This window comes from Macrobrachium nipponense, chromosome 30 (genome assembly GCF_015104395.2).
Source record: "Macrobrachium nipponense isolate FS-2020 chromosome 30, ASM1510439v2, whole genome shotgun sequence".
NCBI classification, from domain to species: Eukaryota; Metazoa; Arthropoda; class Malacostraca; order Decapoda; family Palaemonidae; genus Macrobrachium; species Macrobrachium nipponense.
Window position 1 is genome coordinate 31,902,880 of NC_087218.1, and position 25,041 is coordinate 31,927,920.

Consider the following 25,041-nt stretch of genomic DNA (forward strand, 5'->3'; position numbering starts at 1 on the left):
CTGTGGACAGGCCGAAACACAAGGCTCTGAACTGAAAGATCCCTTCCCCCCGTCATGAAACGGAGGTACTTCTTCGACGAAGGGTGGATCGGGACGTGAAAGTAGGCGTCTTGGAGATCTAGAGACACCATCCAATCTCCTTGTCGTAATGACGCTAGGACTGAAGCAGAAGTCTCCCATGGAGAACTTCTCCTTCTGAACAAATTTGTTCAGAGCGCTGACGTCTAGTACTGGTCTCCAGCCTCCCGAGGCTTTCGCACTAGAAAAAGGCGATTGTAAAACCCCGGGGAGTTTTTGATCCAGTACTAGTTCTACTGCACTCTTGTCCCACTTTGTTCCACCATCGATCGAAGAGTATCCCTTCAGCACAGGATCCTTTGTACTTGGCTGATAGTTCCCTTGGTATTGACGTTAGGGGCGGAGTATTCAGGAAAGGGATACGATATCCCTTCCTTATGATATTTACGTGCAGACGCGTCTGCGTCTATCAGTGTCCAGGCCTCCACGAATCCCAGGAGCCTGGCACCTACTGGTGCTTGGAGGAGAAATGTTTCATTTTCCCTTTTTAAAGGGACGAAAGGCGGACCTACCTCTCCTCTCTGGAGCCTTCCTTCTTGCGGGAGGTCTGGAGATCGACCACCTCGAAAGGGCTGCCTAGAAGTGCTAGGTTCTTTCTTGTCCGAAACTAAAGCAGGTTTCTTCTTCCTAGCTGACTGCGTCAGAAGATCCTGTGTCGCCTTCTCTGTTAAAGAGTGAGCTACGTCCTTCACTAACTTAGAAGGGAACAAATAGTCCGACAGAGGTGCATATAGTAGAGCTGCCCTCTGAGCATGCGAGACTGCCTTTGTTAAGAAGGCGCCATACACTGTCCTTTTCTTCAAAAGACCTGCTCCAAATAATGAAGAGACTTCCAAAGATCCATCCTGTACTGCTTTGTCGATGCAAGACAAAATGCATAACAGGGCTTCAGGTTCGATTCCCTGTGAATCGTGAGCTTTCTTGGACATCACCCCAAGGGACCAATCTAAGAAGTTGAAGACTTCCAATACATGGAAAAGTCCCTGAGGAGATGATCCAGTTCTGAAATACTCCATGTAATGCGAGCAGAATTAAGACTTGGACGCCTTGAAGCGTCAACTAACGTCGAAAAGTCTGCCTCTGTAGTAGAAGGGAGCAGCGATACCATATCCTCCCCCGTCTTGTACCATATGCCTCTTTTCCCAGCTAATCTTGCTGGAGCATGCAAAATACTGTCCTGACTAAGTCTTTCTTCGACTTCATCCAGGAGTCTAAGGCGTGTAAAGCCCGCTTCATCGAGATGGTGGGCTTCATCTTCAGAAAAGACGAAGGCTTCTTCGCCTTCGCACTCGAAAAGAGCGAGCGCGGAGAAGGAGGAGCAGCCGGAGTCAACTCGTCTCCGTATTCCTCCAGAAGCAGGGTAGTCAACACCTTATAGTTGGACAAGCCTCTCTTTCCCTGGATCGTCATCATCCGAGTTTTGCTCCAACTCGTGATAATTCTGAGTTTCTGTTCTCCTTTCAGAACTTTCCTCTTCTGGAGGAGACAAACTCCTGATCGGAGAGGGGCTAAGGGAATGAAAGTCTTTCCTTTTTCCCGTTTTGATCGACTTGGAAGGCGTCACAACCTGCGGCTTCTCTTGCGCTTTAGAAGACGTCTTGTATGACGCTTCCCGCTCTCCGAGCCCGTCATGTATGACAGTCTCTTGTTGACGTTTTGATGACCGCTTCGCGTCTGGAAGACGCTTCGCTCTCTAAGGGCTTCCTACTCGGCGTCACAATCTTGGACGGAGCGTCACGTCTAAGATCCGCTTGAAAGATGACGCTTCACTTCTAAAAGACGTCTTTCGATCTTCATGTCTTACTACACTCTCGTTAGCCACCGTTCTTCGAGCAGGTGCGAGAGGACGAGACTTCTTAATTGGAAGCGTCACGTCCTTCCGACGGGGCGCTAAAACTCCCACAAGAGATGACAGTTGTTCCTGAACCGCCATAATATCTTTCTTGAGGCTTCTCCTACGTCTAGTGCATGACGCCTCTCGTCATCACTCGGGGAAGAAGCATGATGTGGTACTTCCTCATAAGCGTCAGGTGACGCTGACGCCACCTTCGCCTTCTTAATAGCAGACGGGGCGTCATCCGAGAAGCGCTCTGGGCTTGAATCAATGTCTTGCTTCATATGACGCTTCAGCGGTCTCGATAATTTCGACTCCTTCCACCCTCGTTTAGGTGAGGGAGAGGGAGAGGACGAGAAACACTCGCGAAGGACGCTTTTTCTATAGCGCCCTTGAGCTGGCTGCCATGAAGCAGAGCTAGCTGAAGGGACGTCTGACCGTTGGGGATTCCCCACGACCTCCTTAAGGCTTTCGACTTTCCTTCTCCTCTGGGCATGTGAGCTTGGAAGAGGTCTAGGCCTGGAGCGCCGCAGGGACGATCAAACGCCCCCTCCACAACACTGATAGGACTCACTTCACTAAAATGTTCACTATCACTAGCCTTACCTTTCGAGTCAGCCATCTTGGTTTTCATGTCTCGAATAGTCGCTTTCAGATTGGCGATTTCCGATGCCGAATCCGAAAAAGACACTCTGAGAATGAGATTTATAAGGGAGAATCTACAGTAGTAGGGTTAGAATTATCCGTGAAAGGCTCAATAGGCCTTGAATTCCCACCTTTCAGTCGTCTAACTCTATCCCTCTCTAACTTCTTCAAATAAGAAGTCAAAGTCTTCCATTCTTCTGCATTCAAAACCCTCGCATTCCTTACAAGTGTTAAAAGCAGAACACTGAACCCCCCTACATTTACGGCATACAGTGTGGAGGATCAACCGAAGCTTTCGGTATCCTCACCCTGCAGCCTACATTCACACATTCATTCACACTCACATTAGAATCAGACATACTGAGAAAAATCCAAAAGAGTTATTCCAAAAACAGTCCACAGTAGCGAATGCCAAAACACGATCCAAATACGTCACCAAAAAGCCGAAAAACGTTGATCAAATGTTGAAAAAAGAATCCAAGTCAGGAGGTAATAACAACAATGTTGATACCACCGGCGACAGAGAAAATATGATAGAAAACGGGGATGGTTCCTAGTCCTGCCACCCAGGGCAGGCCGGTAGATCACCTGACCTACCTGTAGCGAGTGGCGCGAAATTTGAATTTCTGTCGGGGACGGACGGAGTCTTAGCTATGTATATATCTGACAGGTAAGTTGATTGTATGAAAAGTGCATTTTATGATGAAATTGATAAAAAAAAAAAAAAAAAAAACAAGAATTTGTGGCTATTTCTCATAGAAAAATACAGAGAACAGGCAAATTTTTTCCGTGAATATTGGGAAGGGGAAATATTCCAGAGAGAAATCCTGTGAGTCTGCGAATCCGGAGAATGTGAATACAGGGGTCCACTGTGATACCAGAGAGATGCAAAGCATCACTGCTACCATGCCAATCTGTTACAGTCAAATTAAAAAGGGAAACAACGTTGAGCCCTCTTATTCTTACCCAAGCGATCCTACTGGCGCCACTAATGCCGGACCTGGTGCCCTACCAGACAGAACAGAGGAAGGGGACACTGGGGGCAGATCCACATTGCTTTCTGACATGTCCTGGTTCCATCACTCCAAGCCGCGAGGAAGTAAGACAAAATGTGCCAAGGACAAGCCAAGAAAAAGTGGAGGCATTGACCCTTCCTCCAATGAAGGCCGTAACCGAACTTACCGACTCTTGGAGGGTAGCGCAGAAACAAAAACACTAAAGATAATGATAATAAAATCCCACAAAACTTACACCAAGTGAACAAGAAAAATTATTCCATCCTATCAAATCTATGTAATGCCCTGAATTGATGGGAAGCTCATTTGGAGTAACAGATCATAGAGAAGCAGCAGAGGACCTAACCAATTACTAAATGGGGAAGCAGACAAGATATGCACCCCTTTAACTTAAATCTGCCAGTTAATTCTACAACCTAACAAGCTCTCCCCGTTCACAATCAATTACTGCATTTTATTCAACTACAATTCATATACAGTGGAACCTTGGTTCTTGTACATAATCCATTCCAGAACCTCCCACAAAAACCAAAACAATAATTCCCATACGGAATGTAAATACAATTAATGCATTCCAGACCCCAAAGATATTAAAAAAAATACATTTTAAAGGGAATGAACACAGTTTTACATACAGAAAACAATGGCAAATAATACGTATAATGTAAATGACTAATGAAATTAATAAATGAACATTTAACATCACTTTTACCTTCATGGAAAACACTTGTTAGTGTATGGAAGATGGAGAGGAGGGGGGAGGGAGGAGAGGTTATTGTTGGGAAGGGGAATCTTCCTCCAGAAGGACTTAAGGTATCAAGGACCTATCTGGGGTTACTCCTTTGTTTTTTACTGGCACTATTTGAGGTTACTTCCCCACTTTCTTTGTTTTTTTACCTTGCACTAGGACCAGCTTGAGAGTTACTGGACTCCTGTTGCATAACAAAACTGTCCAGAGACATTTGTTTCTAGCGTCTCTAAAATTTTCATAGATTTAAACACGCATTGGGGGTCATTAACATGTTGGAGACACAGATTACAACTTCTTTTGTTTTGGGATGATAATTCTCCACCAAATTTTTTTACATCATTCCTCTTTGCAAATATGTCCTTAATCCCTGAAGTAGGCCTATTATGCATGCCCACTTGTTTTCTGAATTTTTCAAACCAGCCTCTGCTGGTCTTAAGGGGGTCGGCCGGCTAATGCCATTTTTTAAGGACAGGACTTTGATATTCCTACAACTTGAGGTGACTTGGGACATCTCCAAACCGCATAGGATTTTCATCTCTGACCTTCAGTTTTGTAACGCCAGGGCAATTTATCCCGAAAATAACCATTTTTGCTACATATGAATTTTTCATTATGATGAAAAAATAAACCCTATAAATCGGGGGGAAAAAAATCATAAAAAAAAGACGAAAGAAATATTGGAAAAAAAGGCTTGATTTGATTATTCTATAATGTCTTTCTGAGTTATATCCCAAATTTCAGTGCTATAGCTTTAAAACTAAGTGAGAAGATAGATTTTGAAGGTCAATAAGTATAGTTTTGAGATAAGGGAGTTCAAAGTTTTACTTCGTATTTTTATAGACAATGCTAATAAACAATTACTATTATGAATGAATACTTCTTTTTTGTGTATTAATAAACCAAAACTATGTTATTTAACATAATTTAATCATAAATGATGATCCCTTTGCTCATATATCATAGCCTGGGGCACTGCGTCAGGCAAGACGGGGCACTCCTTCCTAAGCAACTCTCTCTCTCTCCTTCACTAACTCAGCTTATTACAGCAAATTTTCTTCTTCTGTATGTTAGTGAGATGTTTTCCTTGTATTTTCCTCTTTGGCATGCTGAAATTCTTGCTGAAACAAAGATAAACAAATGTAAATGCAAGAGAATGTCAGAGGTGAAACTCAAAGGTGTACTCTCTTTTTACAAAGACAAAGTTAATAAATCATGATTATTATGAATTTCATATTCCTTTTTGGGTATTTATACACCAAAACTATGTTATTTATCATAAATGAAGATCCCTTTGCTCAAAGATCGTAGCCTGGGGCACAGTGTGACGTGTGTGTCAGGCAAGACGAGGGCGTTACTTACTACGCAACCCTCCCTCTCTCTCTCTTCACTAACTACGCTAATACAGCGTATATTATGATATCCTGTAATCACATTGGAGCGAATTTCCTTCATCTGTATGTTAGCGAGATGTTTTGCTTGTCTTTTCCTCATGGGCATGATGAAATTCTTGCCGAAACAAAAGCAAGCGAATGTCAGAGGTGAAACTCGAACATGTAGACTACTTGGGGTTTGTGCTTGCACTGAATCGTGGTTACTTACTTGGTAGCTGACTGACTTCCCTTCTGCGACTCATAGAATCTATACAGATGCCATTGCTCACATCTTTGACAATAATAAATAAAAAATTTACGATAACAGAAGAAATATTGCATTTTCTTGTACAGATCAATGTTTTTGGCTTATTGAGTTACGTTTACTAATTACCCTGTAACTACGAAAGTAAGAGGAATTTTGACGAAATATTTCGTATACGTATTCTCAACTGCCATATGAAGCTCCATGAATTTTTTCATGACTTTGCAATTTTCACCCTATACCCCCATATATCAGGGTTCTGGCCAGCCCTCTTAAATCCACTAACAGCAGCGCTTGTTGTACACATTTTCTCACTGAGATCAGCATGCAACTTCCACCGACACTTTACTATGAATTCTTTCTTAAATTCTACAGTGTTTCTCATCTTTTTTTTACAGAAAGGCTAGCCCTTGGAACTTTCTTTGGCTCCATGATAAAAAAAGCACAAAAAGTACACAAAAAAACTAACATATAAGCAGAATGGGTCACGAAAGAAGATGGGATGCTTTGTTTGGGCACTTGATGCGGGCCCAGTCATGTACTGAGCCCTGGATGGAGTGTTTCCAAGTGTACAAAAACCAAGGAAACGTATGATAACCGGGACAAAATCTTGTAGAAAAAAGTCTATGAAAACCAAAATGTATGAAAAGAGAGGCTTCCAAAAACCGAGGTTTGACTGTAGTTATCTAATCATAACCTTTCCCTCAGCAAAAACATATCATGAGAGTCAATAAAACAGCAATAATGCCTATTATGGCAACTTTTACCTTACAGGTTCTTACTGAACAAACATTACAAAAATTAAAGAACAGAAAACCAAGTGCATCTGTTGAACTCCTACTGACACCAGTGACAGAAGCAGAATGATCTGCTACAAGAGTTTGCACCTATTGGTCCTCTGGTGGGGGTGGGGAAACAGATGGATAGAAGATGGATATCCATAAAAAAGTGTTTTCTCAATTTTTGTCTAATATCGAACTACTGCTGGTGTGGAAGTAAAAGCTATATAATGGAGAGGTAAGGTTAATTTTGAAAATATAATGTATACAAAAAACTCACCTCATAATGATCCTTGAAGAGAGATGATTGCAAAAATTTTGAAGTTAACTCTGTCAACTTTTGAGCCCGGTTTGCCTGACCATGAACAGTGAATTTAAGGCACAAACCATCAATAGATCGTCGAACTGCATGGCTGTTAACTGCCAAGCAGTGATGATAAAGTAAGTTTGACAATACAAACTGCTCACTGCGGACAAAATTCTCCTCATCTTCCTGAAATAAACTGGAATACAGTATTACTGTTCCCTTAGGTTTAAAAAAAAAAATATCCTCCAAAAATATTTCACTTCTAATATTTCATATCAGATGCATGACAACCTGTATTTTATAGTGACAAAAATGACATTTTTATGATACACATACTTACCAAGTAATTACATAGCTATTGGTTCCTAATCTACCACAGCTTACAAATTCAAAATTTGTGTGGAAGCGCTTTTATCGTTTGTGTGTAGGTGACAAGGTCCCCCCTACTACTATCCAGGACTTAGGAACAACATAACAAAGAGCTCAATTAATTTCATGCTCTAATGTCCATGTGAAGGGAGGAGGGCAGGCTCCGATCATGTAATTACCTGGTATATATAAAATCACAATTTTTAAAAGTAAATTGTATTTTTCCTTACTATACAAACCTGAGGTCCTTTACGTATGGAATTACTATTCAGCGCCGGCTGGACCGGTCGTAAGATTTACTAACAAGGTAGTTTGTCAGTAACTGCTTGTTCGATAGTCGGGAGTCCCACCCAACTGGAGGTAAACCTATCACTTTGCTTTAGGCCCAGGAACAGAGTGAGGGATGGCATGAGGTGGGACTATATGTAAAGGACCTCAGGTTTGTATAGTTAAGAAAAATACAATTTACTTTCAAAAATTGTGATTTGTTCCGACACGTTAAACAAACCATCAGTCCTTTATATAAGGAAGACTCACATATTAATAGGAGGAATCTGAGTCTTATGAACAGACTGGTTTTCGCCCAACCTGGGTTCCCTCCCTGGTCCTAAGAGCAAAGGAGGGGGGAACCTAGCCTCTGTCCAACTGATTGGAGTGTGCACTGCAAGATCAGTGGTCAGACCTCTGGACCAATTCATAAGAGGGAGGCAAGCATACCTCTTATGAATAGCAAGCAAGAACTAAAGTCCTAAGTAAGAAGCCAAATATAAAGTATTGGGTTTGTTTTTTACTGGTGTCCGCTTCCCCCCTTGCTAGGGAAGGGACGGATAAATGCTTCTATCCCTAATGAAAGGGATAGAATGGAGCTCAGTTACATAGCTTACCTGCATCGTCGTCCTGTCCAGCGTTGTGACGACCGCTACCCTGTGCCCGCAGGGAGAGGGAAGAAAAGAGGAGGAAGAGGAACCAGTCACACTCTCATTCATTCTCCATTCATGCAATATCACAAGGATGAGATGCTACCTTGTCCTATAAAGGAGCTGGGTAAGCTACACAACTTGTTGAGCAGCCATCACGGGTCCCAAGGAAAAATGTGTCCAAGGACCTATGGGTAGAAGGAGGTGAAGGTGGTTTGGTTGGACCACACCCCTGCCTTCAGCACCTGTGCGACGGACAAGTTCTGGCAGAATGCAAGGGTTGGACCAATGCCTCTAACTTCGTGGGCTCTCGGACGAAAGGTACTAGTGTCGGCACTTCTGTCTGAGTCATACGCTTTCCTGATTACCTCACGAACCCAGAAAGAAACAGTGTTCTCGGACACTTCTTTCTTGGTCACCCCAGTGCTAATGAAGAGGCATCGACACTCAGGCCTGAGGTGTCGAGTTTTCTTCAGATAGCGCCGTAGCACCCTCACAGGACAAAGCAGCATCTCTTCCGCATCATTACCAGTGAAGTCCTCTAGGGAGGGGATCGTGAAGGACTTGTCAGGGACCAAAGGGTTCTGAGTCTTCGCTACGAAATCCGGGACGAAATCAAGCATAGCTGATCCCCATCCCCTCAAGCGTTTAACATCAAAGGAAAGACCGTGAAGTTCTTCTACTCTCTTTGCCGATGCCAGGGCCAGCAGAAAGATGGTCTTGAGGGTCAGATCCCTGTCTGATGACTCCCGGAGAGGCTCAAAGGGTCTACGAGTCAAACTCCTTAAGACAAGAGTCACATCCCACCCTGGGGGCCTGAGTTCCCTGGGTGGGCAAGACCTCTCGAAGCTCCTCATTAGGAAAGATATTTCCATGGAGGAGGAAATATCAACTCCTTGCAGCTTAAGGACTAGGGCCAGGGCGGCTCTGTATCCTTTGATTGCGGAGACAGAGAGGAGCTTCTCTCGGCGAAGAAAGATGAGGAAATCCACTACCTGCTGAAGAGTGGCTCTGAGCGGAGAGAGACCCTGTCTCGACACCAACCACAGAAGACGGACCACTTTCCCTGGTATACTGCTGCAGAGGACTGTCTGAGGTATCCAGCCATCTCTGCTGCTGCTCAGCGAGAAAAACCTCTCGCTCGCAAGAGATGGTGGATAACCGCCAGCCGTGAAGAGACATGGAATGAACTGCCTGGTGGTACCGTTCTACATGCGGTTGACACAGCAGGTTGTGCCACTAGGGGAATCTCTTGCGGTGCCTCCGAGAGAAGAGCCAGCAGGTCTGGATACCAAATGGCCTGAGATACCACCAGAATCATCCGAAGGTTCCTGGTGACCAGCACCCTGCTGATCACCTTGCGAATCAAACAGAATGGGGGAAAGGCATAGACTACAAGGTTGTCCCACAGGTGTCGGAAAGTGTCCTCTGCAGCTGCCCATGGGTCCGGCACAACTGAGAAAAAAGCCTGAAGTTTTCTGTTGTGCTGGTTGGCAAACAGATCCACTACTGGACGCCCCCACAAGTCGAAGAGACTTTCAGCCACGTCTGGGTGAAGAGACCATTCAGTCCCAATCACCTGATTCTGGCGGCTGAGTTTGTCTGCCACTAAATTCCTCTTGCCTGGAATGTATCTGGCTGACAGCTCTACCCAGTGAGCTACAGCCCACTCGTGCACCTGCATCATCAACTGGTGCAACGGGAGGGACACTAGGCCCCCCCGTTTGTTGACATATGCCACTACTGTGGTGTTGTCGCTCATCAATACCACTAAGTGTCCCATCAGTTGTTCCCGGGACTCTTGGAGTGCGAGAAACGCAGCCTTGAGTTCCAGGAAGTTGATGTGAAGGTGCCTGTCGAGATGGTTTCACACTCCTGCAACCAGCAACTCTTCCAGGTGTGCGCCCCAACCCTCGGTCGATGCGTCTGAGAACAAAAGCATCTCCGGAGGGGGAGTGCGGAGGGGCACTCCTATTAAGAGGTTCCTGTAGTCTAGCCACCAGGCCAGGTCCTCCCTTACTTCCTCCTTGAGAGGAACCAGGAAGGATCGTGGATCCTGTGGCTGTGACCAGCACTCCTTTAGTCTCCACTGAAGAGACCACAGGTGAAGACGCCCGTGAGGGACTAACTTCTCTAGTGACGACAGGTGACCAATCACGACTTGCCACTACTGAGCTGACTGTTCCTGTCGTGACAGGAACCATCTGGCTGTCTCCCTGAACCTGCTGATCCGTGAGTCTGTGGGGAAGACTCGTGCTGCTACCATATCGATCAGCATGCCCAGGTACTCTATCCTCTGCTTGGGTTTGAGATCTGACTTCTCGACATTTACCACGATCCCCAGATCGCGGAATAAGTTGAGGAGTTGATCTCTGTCCTGTAGCAACTGCAAGCGGAAGCTCGCCAGGACCAGCCAATCATAGAGATACCTCATCAGACGTATCCCAACTGAATGGGCCCAAGCTGACACCAGAGTGAACACTCGCACGAACACTGGGGCAGTTGAGAGACCAAAACAAAGTGCCCTGAATTGGTACACCGTCCCATCGAGGATAAAGCGGCAGTACTTCCTGGAGGACTGGTGGATGGGTATTTGAAAATACGCATCCTTCAGGTCCACTGAAAGCAGGAAATCGTTCTCCCTGATGGAGTCAAGCACTGAGCGTGCTGTTTCCATCGTAAACCAAGTCTGGCGAACGAAACGGTTCAAGAGAGAGAGATCTATCTATCACCAGTCTCCAGCACCCCATAGACTTCACCAAGAAAAGTCGGCTGTAGAAACCAGGTGACCGATCTCGCACGATCTCTATAGCTCCTTTGCTCAGAATGGCAGAACCGGGGATATATGTCTGAAGGTGGACCGGGTGTGAGGTGAGGGGTGGCGTCGACTCAAAGGGCAGTAGGTATCCCTCCCAAAGGACATCCACAACCCAGGTCTCAGCTCCATAGCACTGCCAACTTGCCCAATGGCTTGCCAGGCAAACCCCCACTTCCGGCAGCAGTTGAGAGGGGAACGTCGTCCCTGATGCTCACTTCTCTAAGCAAAAGAAGAAGGCTGGGTCTTACCACGTGCTACCCTCGACGGTGCTGACGTCTTAGGAGCGGAGGAAGCGCTAGCCAAGCTTGGCCGCAGTTGAACGGGACTGCCCAAAAGTCTTTGTAACTGCCTGGTGTACTAAGCGGTCACTGTCCTCAGCTCTCCGCTTTTCTACCGCAGCATCCACTATCTCTCTGGGGAAGAGAGAGGCAAAACCCAGCAACGGTCCATTGCGTAGACCCAACTTCACCTCTTGACTGGCCACTCTGGTTACGGAAGTCAGGACTGAGTCCCATCTCCTCAGAACCAGGTTGGCCCACAGGTTGGCCGTCTGGTGGGCGAGGTAGGAGATGGCCCTACCTCAAAACTGGCAGTGTCTCCCGAAAGCAGTCTTCCTCGGGACCTATCGTCCCCAAGGAGGCTACGACTCTGGATACAGTGAGGGACCACAGATCCAGCCAGGAGACAGCCTGAAAAGCTGCCATAGCAGTGGATTCCAGAATCGATGCCTCTTGCTGTGAGAAATGAAATTTTCATTATTAAAATGAAAGTTTTATTGTATACTTACCGAACAATTATACAGCCGTGATTTCCACGAGGGGCAGGATACTAAATTCAAATTTAGCGCGTAGGCGTCGCCAACACTGGTGGTGATGACGTCATCTCCCTCCACTCGCGGGAGAACCAGGTACAACTGCCCAGGTGAATCCAATTCTTTCTGCCCGTCCGTCCACCTAAGGGGAGGAGGGTGGGTATAATCATAATTGTTCGGTAAGTATACAATAAAAACTTCATTTTAATAATGAAAATGATATTGTTTATGTTACAATAAAGTTTCATACATACTTACCTGGCAGATATATACATAGCTAAGACTCCGTCGTCCCGACAGAAATTCAAATTCAAATTTGCGCCACTCGCTACAGGTAGGTCAGGTGATCTACCGGCCTGCCTGGGTGGCAGGACTAGGAACCATCCCCGTTTTCTATCATATTTTCTCTCTTCCACCTGTCTCCTGCGGGGAGGCTGGGTGGGCCTTTAATTGTATATATCTGCCAGGTAAGTATGTATGAAACTTTATTGTAACATAACAATATCATTTTCATACAATCAACTTACCTGTCAGATATATCAATAGCTGATTGGCACCCTTCGGTGGAGGGTAAGAGACAGCTACTATATGGAATAGACAGGTAAACAACATATGTTGTAGTATATAAATAAAACCTTGGTTCCTACCTGATAGGTGGTAGACTTGGTGGGGTGTTTGCCCAGTAGTCTGCATCACCTCAAGAAACTTTAGCGAGAATATGTGATCTATGGCCAAGAGTTCTTGTGGGTCTGCCGATGGGTCTTACCCACTTACTCAGCAGAGCCTAAAAGGACTTTGTCAATGGGTGCTGATCCACTTATATGACAATACACCTTATGAAGGAGCACAACCAAATCCCGTCCACCACTGATCCTAACCATGTGTTAGAACTAAGGATTGTTACGAGTTATCCCCGAACTCGTCACAACAACCGTAACTCAAAAACCACTACGCACACATACATAATTTCCAAAAAAAAATATACTCAACTAATTGGATTTTTATGACGAGAATTCTCTTTGAACAACATAGAGGCCGCGCCGTGCGAGCCTGAATCCTCCATTGTTCGAAGAGATTTCTCGACCATATCCAAACAGAAGAACAGTATATACATTTTAAGGATTGGTGTCGGCTCCCGTACCCAGAATCGTATCTGCCGATACGATAGGACCTAGAGAAAAGCACTTCTCATACGTCACACGCACGTCTTTCAAGTAATGAGATTGCAAATATTGAGTTGCATCTCCAATATGTCGTATCTATAATGTTTTTAAGCGACATATTCTTATAAAACGAGAGACCGTGTCGCAACCGGCTCTTACTTCATGAGCTTTTACCCTCAGTAGTTGTAATTGTTCGCAGGACAGACCTATGAGCGTCCGTAATGACGTTTCTTACAAAGAACGCTAGAGCATTCTTTGACATCAGTCTTGTGGGGTCTTTTACCGCGCACCAAAGACCTTGTCTAGAGCCTCCCAACTGACGCTTCCTCTGAAGATAGAACTTCAGAGCTCTAACAGGGCATAGAGACCTCTCTGCTTCTCTGCCTACGAGACTAGACATTCCTTTGACTTCGAATGACCTCGGCCAGGGATTCGTGGGATTCTCGTTTTTCGCTAAAAACAGAGTCTTAAACGAGCAAATCGCCGAGTCTCCCTTGAATCCTACTTTATCCTGCAGAGCTTGTAACTCACTAATTCTTTTTGCCGTCGCTAAAGCGATATAAAAGAAATAGGCATTTTCTAGTTATGTCTCTAAATGATGCCCGATGCGGAGGCTCGAATCTATCCGAAGACAGATATTTGAGGACTACGTCCAAGTTCCAGTTCGGAGGTACTGGTTCCTTAGACTTTGAAGTCTCAAAAGATCTTATGAGATCGTGGAGATCTCTTTGTTATTTGCCAGATCTAAACCTGTTCCTGAATACAGCCGAGAGCATACTCCTGTATCCCTTTATTGTGGATACGGCCAGATGAGATTTTACTCTCAGGAATAGCAAGAAATCAGCAATTTCCGCTATAGAGGTAGAGGAGGAGGACAACTTCTTGGCTCTACACCACCTTCTAAAGACCTCCCACTTCGACTGGTATACTTTCGTTAGTGGAGGTTTATGCTTGATTGCGAGCTCTCGCGATCGCGCTTGCCACTTCCGCGAGAAAAAGCCTCTCGCTCTGACAAGTCTTTCAATAGTCGAAAGGCAGTCAGAGCGAGAGCGGGGAGGTTTTTGATGGTACCTCTTGAAGTGTGGTTGTTTGAGAAGATCCGTCCTTTCTGGTAGGGATCTTGGAAAGTCTACGATCCACTCTACCACCTCCGTGAACCATTCCTGGGCCGGCCAAAAGGGGGCTATTAAAGTCATCCTCGTCTCTTTTGACGCCACAAACTTTTTCAATACTAACCCCAGGATTTGAATGGGGGAAAAGCGTAAAACGTCCACTCGAAGACCAGTTTAGCAGGAAGGCGTCTACCATAATTGCTCTTGGGTCTTCCACGACCGAGCAAAACACTGGGAGCCTTTTGAAATGTATGTTGCGAAGAGATCCACATAGTAGTTCCCCACAGAGACAGAGATCGAGACACACTTCCTCGTGCAGAGTCATTCTGTATGAAGGACCTGGTTCCTCCTGCTGAGTCCCTGTCCGCCCCTCACATTCCTTACTCCCCTGTACGAACCTTGTCAGCAGGGAGATGTTCCTGTGAGAACGTCCAAAGTTAATAGGTCCCTCGTGAGTTCGTAAAGGAACGAGGAGTGTGTCCCTCCCTGTTTCCGAATGTGGCAAGTGCGGTGGTGTTGTCCACGTTTACTTGCACTATCTTGTCTCTCACCAGAGGTTCTAGGCTCTTCAAAGCCAGGTGTACGGCGAAGAGCTCTTTGCAATTTATGCCAGGGACAACCTGTGCTGGTTCCCAGGTGCCTGACACTTCCTCCGAGCCTAATGTCGCTCCCCAACCCGTCTCCGACGCGTCGGAGAACAACACTAGGTCTGGGTTCTGTGATCTTAGAGAGATCCCTTTGTTCTCTTCCAGAGGTAGCAACCACCACTGTAGGTGCGCCTTTACCTCCACTGGAATGGGAACGTCCGACGTTGTCCGTTTTTCCAGCTCCAAGACTTCTTGAGAAGAATTGAAGTGGACGGATATGAAGTCTTCCGAGAGGGAAGAATTGTTCCAGCGAGGAAAGCGTCCCCAGAAGGCTCAACCATTCCCCCTCGCTGACGTTTGCGCTTTCTCTAAGAAGAGAGAGATTATCCTCAAACCTTTTGCGGTTCTCTCTTGCGAAGGAAAAACTCGAAAACCCCAGAATCCATCCGAATCCCCAGATAGACTAGGTCTTTGTCTGGGGGTCAGCTGAGACTTCTCGAGGTTCACAAGCAATCCCAACGCCTTGGTCAAATCCAGAGTTTAACTTAGGTCCTCCAAACACTGTCTCTCCGATCTGGCCCTGATGAGCCAGTCGTCTAGGTACATCGAGACATTCACTCCTTTGAGATGAAGAAATCTCGCCACATTCCTCATCAGGCTTGTGAAGACCTGAGGAGCTGTGGACAGGCCGAAAACACAAGGCTCTGAACTGAAAGATCCTTCCCCCCGTCATGAACGGAGGTACTTCTTCGACGAAGGGTGATCGGGTGACGTGAAAGTAGGCGTCTTGGAGATCTAGAGACACCATCCAATCTCCTTGTCGTAATGACGCTAGGACTGAAGCAGAAGTCTCCATGGAGAACTTCTCCTTCTGAACAAATTTGTTCAGAGCGCTGACGTCTAGTACTGGTCTCCAGCCTCCCGAGGCTTTCGCCACTAGAAAAAGGCGATTGTAAAACCCCGGGGAGTTTTGATCCAGTACTAGTTCTACTGCACTCTTGTCCCACATTTGTTGCCACCATCGATCGAAGAGTATCCCTCAGCACAGGATCCTTGTACTTGGCTGATAGTTCCCTTGGTATTGACGTTAGGGGCGGAGTATTCAGAAAAGGGATCCGATATCCCTTCCTTATGATATTTATGCAGACGCGTCTGCGTCTATCAGTGTCCAGGCCTCCACGAATCCCAGGAGCCTGGCACCTACTGGTGCTTGGAGGAGAAATGTTTCATTTTCCCTTTTAAAGGGACGAAAGGCGGACCTACCTCTTCTCTCTGGAGCCTTCCTCTTGCGGGAGGTCTGGAGATCGGACCACCTCGAAAGGGCTGCCTAGAAGTGCTAGGTTCTTTCTTGTCCGAAACTAAAGCAGGTTTCTTCTTCCTAGCTGACTGCGTCAGAAGATCCTGTGTCGCCTTCTCTGTTAAAGAGTGAGCTACGTCCTCACTAACTTAGAAGGGAACAAATAGTCCGACAGAGGTGCATATAGTAGAGCTGCCCTCTGAGCATGCGAGACTGCCTTTGTTAAGAAGGCGCCATACACTGTCCTTTTCTTCAAAAGACCTGCTCCAAATAATGAAGAGACTTCCAAAAGATCCATCCTGTACTGCTTTGTCGATGCAAGACAAAATGCATAACAGGGCTTCAGGTTCGATTCCCTGCGAATCGTGAGCTTTCTTGGACATCACCCCAAGGGACCAATCTAAGAAGTTGAAGACTTCCAATACATGGAAAAGTCCCTTGAGGAGATGATCCAGTTCTGAAATACTCCATGTATGCGAGCAGAATTAAGACTTGGACGCCTTGAAGCGTCAACTAACGTCGAAAAGTCTGCCTCTGTAGTGAAGGGAGAGCGATACCCATATCCTCCCCCGTCTTGTACCATATGCCTCTTTTCCCAGCTAATCTTGCTGGAGGCATGCAAAATACTGTCCTGACTAAGTCTTTCTTCGACTTCATCCAGGAGTCTAAGGCGTGTAAAGCCCGCTTCATTGAGATGGTGGGCTTCATCTTCAGAAAAGACGAAGGCTTCTTCGCCTTCGCACTCGAAAGAGCGAGCGCCGGAGAAGGAGGAGCAGCCGAGTCAACTCGTCTCCGTATTCCTCCAGAAGCAGGGTAGTCAACACCTTATAGTTGGAACAAGCCCTCTCTTCCCTGATCGTCATCATCCGAGTTTTGATGCCAAACTCGTGATAATTCTGAGTTTCTGTTCTCCTTTCAGAACTTTCCTCTTCTGGAGGAGACAAACTCCTGATCGGAGAGGGGCTAAGGGAATGAAAGTCTTCCTTTTTCCCGTTTTGATCGACCTGGAAGGCGTCACAACCTGCGGCTTCTCTTGCGCTTTAGAAGACGTCTTGTATGACGCTTCCCGCTCTCCGAGCGTCATGTATGACGTCTTCTGGTGACGTTTTGATGACGCTTCGCGTCTGGAAGCGCTTCGCTCTCTAAGGGCTTCCTACTCGGCGTCACAATCTTGGACGGAGCGTCACGTTCTAAGATCGCTTGAAATGACAGCTCACTTCTAAAAGACGTCTTTCGATCTTCATGTCTTACTACACTCTCGTTAGCCACCGTTCTTCGAGCAGGTGCGAGAGGACGAGAACTTCTTAATTGGAACGTCACGTCCTTCCGACGGGGCGCTAAAACTCCCACAAGAGATGACAGTTGTTCCTGAACCGCCATAATTATCTTTCTTGACGCTTCTCCTACGTCTAGTGCATGACGCCTCTCGTCATCACTCGGGAAGAAGCATGATGTGGTACTTCCTCATAAGCGTCAGGTGACGCTGACGCCACCTCGCCTTCTTAATAGCAGACGGGGCGTCATCCGAGAAGCGCTCTGGGCTTGAATCAATGTCTTGCTTCATATGACGCTTCAGCGTCTCGATAATTTCGACTCCTTCCACCCTCGTTTAGGTGAGGGAGAGGGAGAGAGGACGAGAAACACTCGCGAAGGACGCTTTTTCTATAGCGCCCTTGAGCTGGCTGCCATGAAGCAGAGCTAGCTGAAGGGACGTCTGACCGTTGGGGATTCCCCACGACCTCCTTAAGGCTTTCGACTTTCCTTCTCCTCTGGGCATGTGAGCTTGGAAGAGGTCTAGGCCTGGAGAGCGCCGCAGGGACGATCAAAACGCCCCCTCCACAACACTGATAGGACTCACTTCACTAAAATGTTCACTATCACTAGCCTTACCTTTCGAGTCAGCCATCTTGGTTTTCATGTCTCGAATAGTCGCTTTCAGATTGGCGATTTCCGATGCCGAATCCGAAAAGACACTCTGAGAATGAGATTTAGGGAGAATCTACAGTAGTAGGGTTAGAATTATCCGTGAAAGGCTCAATAGGCCTTGAATTCCCACCTTTCAGTCGTCTAACTCTATCCCTCTCTAACTTCTTCAAATAAGAAGTCAAAGTCTTCCATTCTTCTGCATTCAAACCCTCGCATTCCTTACAAGTGTTAAAAGCAGAACACTGAACCCCCCTACATTTACGGCATACAGTGTGAGGATCAACCGAAGCTTTCGGTATCCTCACCCTGCAGCCTACATTCACACACATTCTCACACTCACATTAGAATCAGACATACTGAGAAAATCCAAAAGAGTTATTCCAAAAACAGTCCACAGTAGCGAATGCCAAAACACGATCCAAATACGTCACCAAAAAGCCGAAAAACGTTGAAAAAAGAATCCAAGTCAGGAGGTAATAACAACAATGTTGATCCCACCGGCGCACAGAGAAAATATGATAGAAAACGGGGATGGTTCCTAGTCCTGCCACCCAGGGCAGGCGGTAGATCACCTGACCTACCTGTAGCGAGTGGCGCGAAATTTGAATTTCTGTCGGGGACGACGGAGTCTTAGCTATGTATATATCTGACAGGTAAGTTGATTGTATGAAAATTTCATTTTTATTGTAGTGTCTTACCGAACAATTATACAGCTGATTACACATTTATGGGAAGTGGGATTCAGTGACCACTAGTATTTCTAAATGGTTACATTTATTACAATACCAGTAAAACACTCAAGGTGTCTGTTGTACCTTACCTTATAAGAGAGCTACAGCAGACTGTTACTGCTCTGGTCCGGTGCTCTTCTTACTATTGTAGGAGGAATTGGAATTTGACCAAAGTTAGCCTCTACAGGAGTGGAATCCTTCCGTAGTTTTCAAGCGAGTCAAGGCTGACTGACGGAGATAGTAACAACAAAGATTGCCCTTGCCTGGGCTAAGACCAGAAATTCAATCATACAAAAACTTTGTCACCAACACCAGATTTAAAAACATATATACCCAACCATTGTAAAATCTGACCTAACAGACTGGTGAGTATCCCAGGTACTCAGTACCCCCAGCTTCCCTTGAACTCGACAACCTATTCAAGGTGAAAAGTTAGCATAGAGGTGACGACCCCTGTGCCGTTTCTCCCAACACCATGCCAGAAACCGCCACCGGACCTAACGTTTTACAATTCTCGAAAACCGTTTCTATCTCTTTGAGATAATGACTCGCAAAAACCGAATTCGATCTCCAGAACGTGCTCTGAAGAATCGAAGCTAAAGATAAATTCTTTCTGAATGCTAAAGAAGTTGCCACTGCTCTAACCTTGTGAGCTTTAACTCTCAGAACGGAAAGATTGTCGTTCTCGGACTGCGAGTGAGCTTCCCTGATAAGCTCTCTAATAAAGAACGATATAGCATTCTTAGAAAGAGGACGAGAGGGAGTTTTGAACCGAGGTCCAGAGCTTAGAAGATTGTCCTCTAATACCCTTAGTGGCAAACAGATACTGCTTAATAGCCCTGACTGGACATAAGAGCCTTTTCTTCCTCCTCATGTCCACCAAATCAGATAAGTTCCTTACCACAAAACTCCTCGGCCAAGGATTAGAAAGATTCTCATTTTTGGCTAGAAAGGTCAAAGATACCGAAAATACAGCATTGCCTTGAGAGAAACCGACTCTTTTGTCTATAGCGTGCATTCGCTGACACGCTTAGCAGAAGCTAGTGCAATAAGAAAAAGTGCCTTCTTAGTCAAGTTCCTGAGTGAAGCCGACTTCAAAGGCTCAAACGGTGGCCCCATGAGGAACTTAAGCACCACATCTAAGTTCCAAGCCACTGTATCCTGCGGGAGCTTAGTGGTTTCGAAAGACCTAATGAGGTCCGACAGATCTGAATTGGAGGAAATATCCAAACCTCGATGTCGAAAAACCGAAGAGAGCATGGCTCTATATCCTCTGATCGTCGAAGGAGCCAGTTTCTTAGAGTTCCTAAGAAACAGAAGAAAATCTGCTATTTCTGTTAAAGAGGTCGCAGAAGTAGAGACTTTAGCACTTCTACACCACTCTCTGAAGATTCTCCACTTCTCTTGATAGAGTTTGTTAGAAGACTCTCTCCTACAACGAGCGATAGCTTCTGCAGCTCTTCTTGAAAACCCTTTCGCTCTGACAATATTCCGGACAGTCTGAACCCTGTCAGAGCTAGAGCGTGCAAGTTTTTTGGTGGAACCTCTTGAAGTGAGGTTTGTTTTGAGAAGCCACTTCTCTGGAGGAAGAAGTCTGGGAAGTCTACTAACAACTAGAGAAGGTCCGGGAAACCACTCTTTCCTGGGCCAAAAGGGAGCGATTAACGTTAGTGTTACATTGCTGTGCGACATGAACTTGTTCAGCACCTCTCTTATTAGACCGAACGGAGGGAATGCATAAGCTTCCAGACCCGACCAATCCAACAGCATTGCGTCCACCGACCAAGCTAGAGGATCTGGGACTGGAGAACAAAAGAGAGGAAGACGGTTGTTCCTTGATGTCTTGCGAACAGGTCTATTGACGGTCGTCCCCAAAGGCGCCAAAGTTTCTGACAAATCTTGTTGTCCAAAGTCCCACTCCAGAGGTAACACTTGCTGTTGACGACTTAACTCGTCCGCCAGGACGTTCATCTTTCCCGGAACAAATCTCTGGACTAGCTGAACCTTCGCTTCTTTTGACCACAGGAGGAGATCCTTGGCTACTTCGTATAGAGAGAAAGACTGAGTCCCCCCCTGTTTCCGCACGTACGAGAGAGCCGTGGAGTTGTCGAATGCACTGCCACTACCCGACCTTCTACTAAGCTCCGAAACTGTCTGAGCCCCAGGAAAATTGCTAAAAGTTCCTTTACATTATGTGGAACTTCTTCTCCTTCTCCGACCAAGCTCCTGAAGTCGTTGATTTCCCAGCAGGGCTCCCCAACCTGTGTCCGATCGTCGGAAAAGAACTGTAGGTTCGGGAGATGTGTCGTAAATCTAACCCTTCTTCCAACCTTGCTCGAGAGAGCCACCACCTTAGGTCTCTTTTATTTGATCTGTGACAGGAAAGGTAATCGAGTCTGGTTGTGTCTTCCTGCACCAAGAGGCTCTCAGGAAAAACTGCAGAGGTCTCATGTGCAGTCTTCCGCGCTCACCAAATTTCTCCACTGACGTCAATTTGCCCAGGAGCCTCATCCACTGATTGGCAGAACTTTCCTTTTTGTCCAAGAACTCCATGAACTGTCTCCAGACAGCCTTGAACCCTCTCGGGGACAGAAAAGCCCGAAAAACTTGAGCATTCAGAATCATCCCCAAATAAAGGATGCTCTGAGATGGAACCAACTGGACCTTCTGTTTGTTGACCAGAATTCCTAAACTTTCTGGCAAGATTCAGAGTTGTTCCAGGTCCTTCATGCACCGACTCTCTGATTCCGACCGGAGAAGCCAATCGTCCAGATAGAGGGAGATTCTTACTCCTAATATGTGCAGCCAGCTTCCTATCGGGGATAGAACCCTGGTGAAAACTTGAGGAGCGTCGCTAGTCCGAAGCAAAGCGCCCGAAACTGAAACACCTTGCCTTCGAAACATGAACCTCAGGTACTTCTGAGATTCGCGATGTATCGGAATATGAAAATAAGCGTCTGCATGTCCAGAGAGACCATCCAATCCCCCTGTCTGATGGACCTCCAGAACCGACCGAGTGGTCTCCATATGAAATTTTGTTTTCTGGACATGCAAGTTCAGGGCGCTCACATCCAAACCGGCCTCCAGCCCCCTGATGACTTGGGAACTACAAAAGGGCGATTGTAAAAGCCTGGAGGAAAATCCCCTTTTCTATCTGTTCTATCGCTTCTTTGAGAACAAGCGCTTCCACTTCTGCGGCTAGCGCCAGAAATTTGTCTGAGCCCGGAGAGTATGGCCTGGAATGGAATTGGCACAGGTGAGAGCGAGGGAGGTGAAACGAGGGGGAATACGATAGCCGAACTTGAGTACTTGCACTACCCAGGCTTCTGCTCCTCTGTTTTTCCATTCCTCCCAAAACAGAGCCAGCCTGGCTCCCACTGGTGCATGAAGAACCGAGCTTTCATTTGGAAGGTTTGTTAACCTTGGCCGAGGCCTTAGACTGAGGTCGCAAATTCGACTTCGGCCGAAAGAAGCTTGCTTGGTTTTCTCCCTCGAAAAGGCGCTTGGGCCAGAGGAGAAACCGAAGGAACAGTCTCCAAAGGAGCTTTAGGTCTCTTAGTAGACTGTGCCAGTAAATCCGAAGTAGATTTCTTATCTAGCGCAGACGAAATTGACAACACTACATACGTCTGGAAAGAGGTTATCTTTCACAAAAGGACAAACAAGAGAGCAGACTTCTGTTGGGAAGTAACCCTTTTAGAAGCAAAGGAGCACAAAGTTGCCTTTTCTTAAGGGTACCAAAGGCGATGAGCGAAGCTAACTCATCACATCCATCCCTAATGGATTTGTCCGCACAGGACAGAACACCATCCATCCTCCGCTAACTCTAAGAAAGAGAAGGACAGTCTTCGATCTTGGCCGCTAAAGCGCCAATAGTCCAATCAAGGAAGCTAAAGACTTCCAAAAGTTTTAAATTGATTCTTTACAACGTGGTCCAACTCAGGCGCTGTAAAGAAACTTTCGCTGCGGCGAAAGCAGATCTTCTAGAGGAGTCGATTAAACTGGAGAAGTCTCCCTGGGAGGAGGCAGAAACTCCCAGAGAAGGCGCTTCCCCAGTTACATAAAACCTATACCTCTTACGAAGCAACTTAGAGGGAGGGTAAGCAAAAAGAGCCTTCCCTAAGTCTCTTTTCATAGACATCCATTTCTCCGTCTCTTTCAACGAATGTCTAACCGCTTTAGATAGAACAAGTTTTGGGAGGGAGAGGGTCTGAAGTTTTCCTCCTCATCAAAAAAGTCGAAGTTGGGGAGCGCGGAGCCGCTTTCTCAAAATAATCTGGATAAGATACCAGAAGAAATCTAAGGAGACGTGAATAACACGAGAGGTGATGTGAATCCTCCTCCTCTACTTCTTCTTCATTCTCCGATACCGCCGAAGAAGTAGACGGAACTACAACCGGATCTGAAGATTTCGAACCACCCTTGGACTCATTCATCCAGTTGGTTAACATCTAACTGCTTGCGCAAAGGCGCCAGAGACGAATCAAAACAGTTTAACGTAGGCTTGGAAGAGCCTAAAATGTTCAGCAGGAGGCGGAAAAACTACTTGTGCCTTGCTCGGAAGCCGCCGAAATTCGAGGCGAAACAGGCGCATCAGGCGTAACAGACGAGAAAGCGCCTAAAGAAACACCCTTAGAACTGCTAGCTACAGCGCTAAAACCACAATCTCTACTAGTAGATGGAGCCGAAAAAGGCACAGATTGAGGCGAACGAACGAGCCGCTAACGCCGAGGCGCAACCCTACTCTCAGGCTCCTTATACCGCTTGACCGGAGGAGGCGAAGAATCGGCGCCTGAACGCCTCTTTAAGGGACGCGAAACGGGCGAATCTCGCCAAGAGCGCCGCGCGACCGGAGACGAATCGCTTGAATCATTCGAAAGGCGTCTGACCGCAACCCCTTTCCAAACGCTTAACCGAGCCCTGTTGAGGCGCAACAGGCTCAACAAGTAGAGGCGCCTGTCTGTGGGCAAATCCCGATCGACTCCCTTGGACTTCCGGTATGTCTTCTCCCCGGTGCGAGGGAGCTGGACAGTGACCGCTTTGTCTAGGAGACGTGTCAGGACAGACAGACGCACCCTCAACTACACTCTTACCTGAAGCCGCTTTCTCCAAAAACGTCTTAACTGAATTACCAAGTTGCAAAACCGTATTCGCTAGTACCGAAAATTTCTCATCTAACCTCGATTCCAGACTGGCAATGGTGTCGGAAGAAACTACACGGGAAGCCGGAGAAGTGGGATTTGTAGGAGGAATAGGAGGTGTAGTTAAAGGAGACATAACAATTTGAGGAGAAACAGAAGGAACAGATGCATCGCAAGACGAAGCAGAGCTAAGTCTACTTTCCCTAACGCGCTGCTTTTCTAATTCTGTCTTTAGCTAATTTCTCCGAGTATGAACTAAAAAACTTCCATTGAGAATCAGTCCAATCACTACACTCGTTACATGTTCGATCTGCTGAACAAACCTGTCCCTCTACACTTAACACATTTAGTGTGAGAATCATATTCTAACTTGGATAATCTAGTTTTACATCCTGAGATGCAAACCTAACTCCCGACGGACTAGAATCCGACATGGCAACGCCTAAATAATAAGCAAAATGAAGTTTTTATTGTAAAACATAATATTGTAATACCTACCTGAACACCTGAATAAGCCCTGGTCACTTACCAGCCCGAACCCTCATTTATTAAATTTACCAAATCTTTGGTTTAAAACATAAACGATCAGTGTTGCCAATCTTCTGGCAAACACCCTCGTTACCTATTTACCAGCCCACCGCTGGTAGCCCTGCCTCACGGGCCGGTCACACCTGCCCTCTCACGTCAATCTTAACTCAATAACTCTGTATGAGAGGGGAGGAGGGTGGGAATCATTCAGGTGTTCAGGTAGGTATTACAATATTAGTTTTACAATAAAAACTTCATATTGCAATACACCCCTGAACTCCTGAATAAGCCCGATTAACAACATTAATTTTGGAGGTGGGGGGAATCAAACTCTGCCCGGCCCTCCACTGTACCAGTTGTCAGTCAATATAATTAAGCACTCACCCGACTCATTTTCTTTACCAGAATGCATTTGGAGACGAGTACCCGAGTCAGTCTCAAGTTCCTTTGTCCCTCGTCCAAAACTAATCTCCCATGTGTGGCCTTCTAGGCCTCCCATGTGTGAGGGAAAGACTCTGCACCTCTACTCTAAAGGTCAAAACTCATTGAGTGCAGGAGGGATACACTAAACTGTTTCCTCTCAGGTGGCTATGTG

The 25,041-nt window shown here is 46.3% G+C and overlaps 1 protein-coding gene across 1 annotated transcript in view; it reads right to left on the bottom strand.

The window, feature by feature from the left end:
- Nucleotides 1-25,041, bottom strand: part of LOC135202102 (gamma-tubulin complex component 5-like) — a 348,462-nt gene that overhangs the window by 283,961 nt on the left and 39,460 nt on the right. Inside the window, exon 2 of the mRNA XM_064231354.1 lies at nt 7,019-7,231. Within this exon, the coding sequence (XP_064087424.1) occupies nt 7,019-7,231 (213 nt within the window). The remainder of the gene's footprint in view (nt 1-7,018; nt 7,232-25,041) is intronic.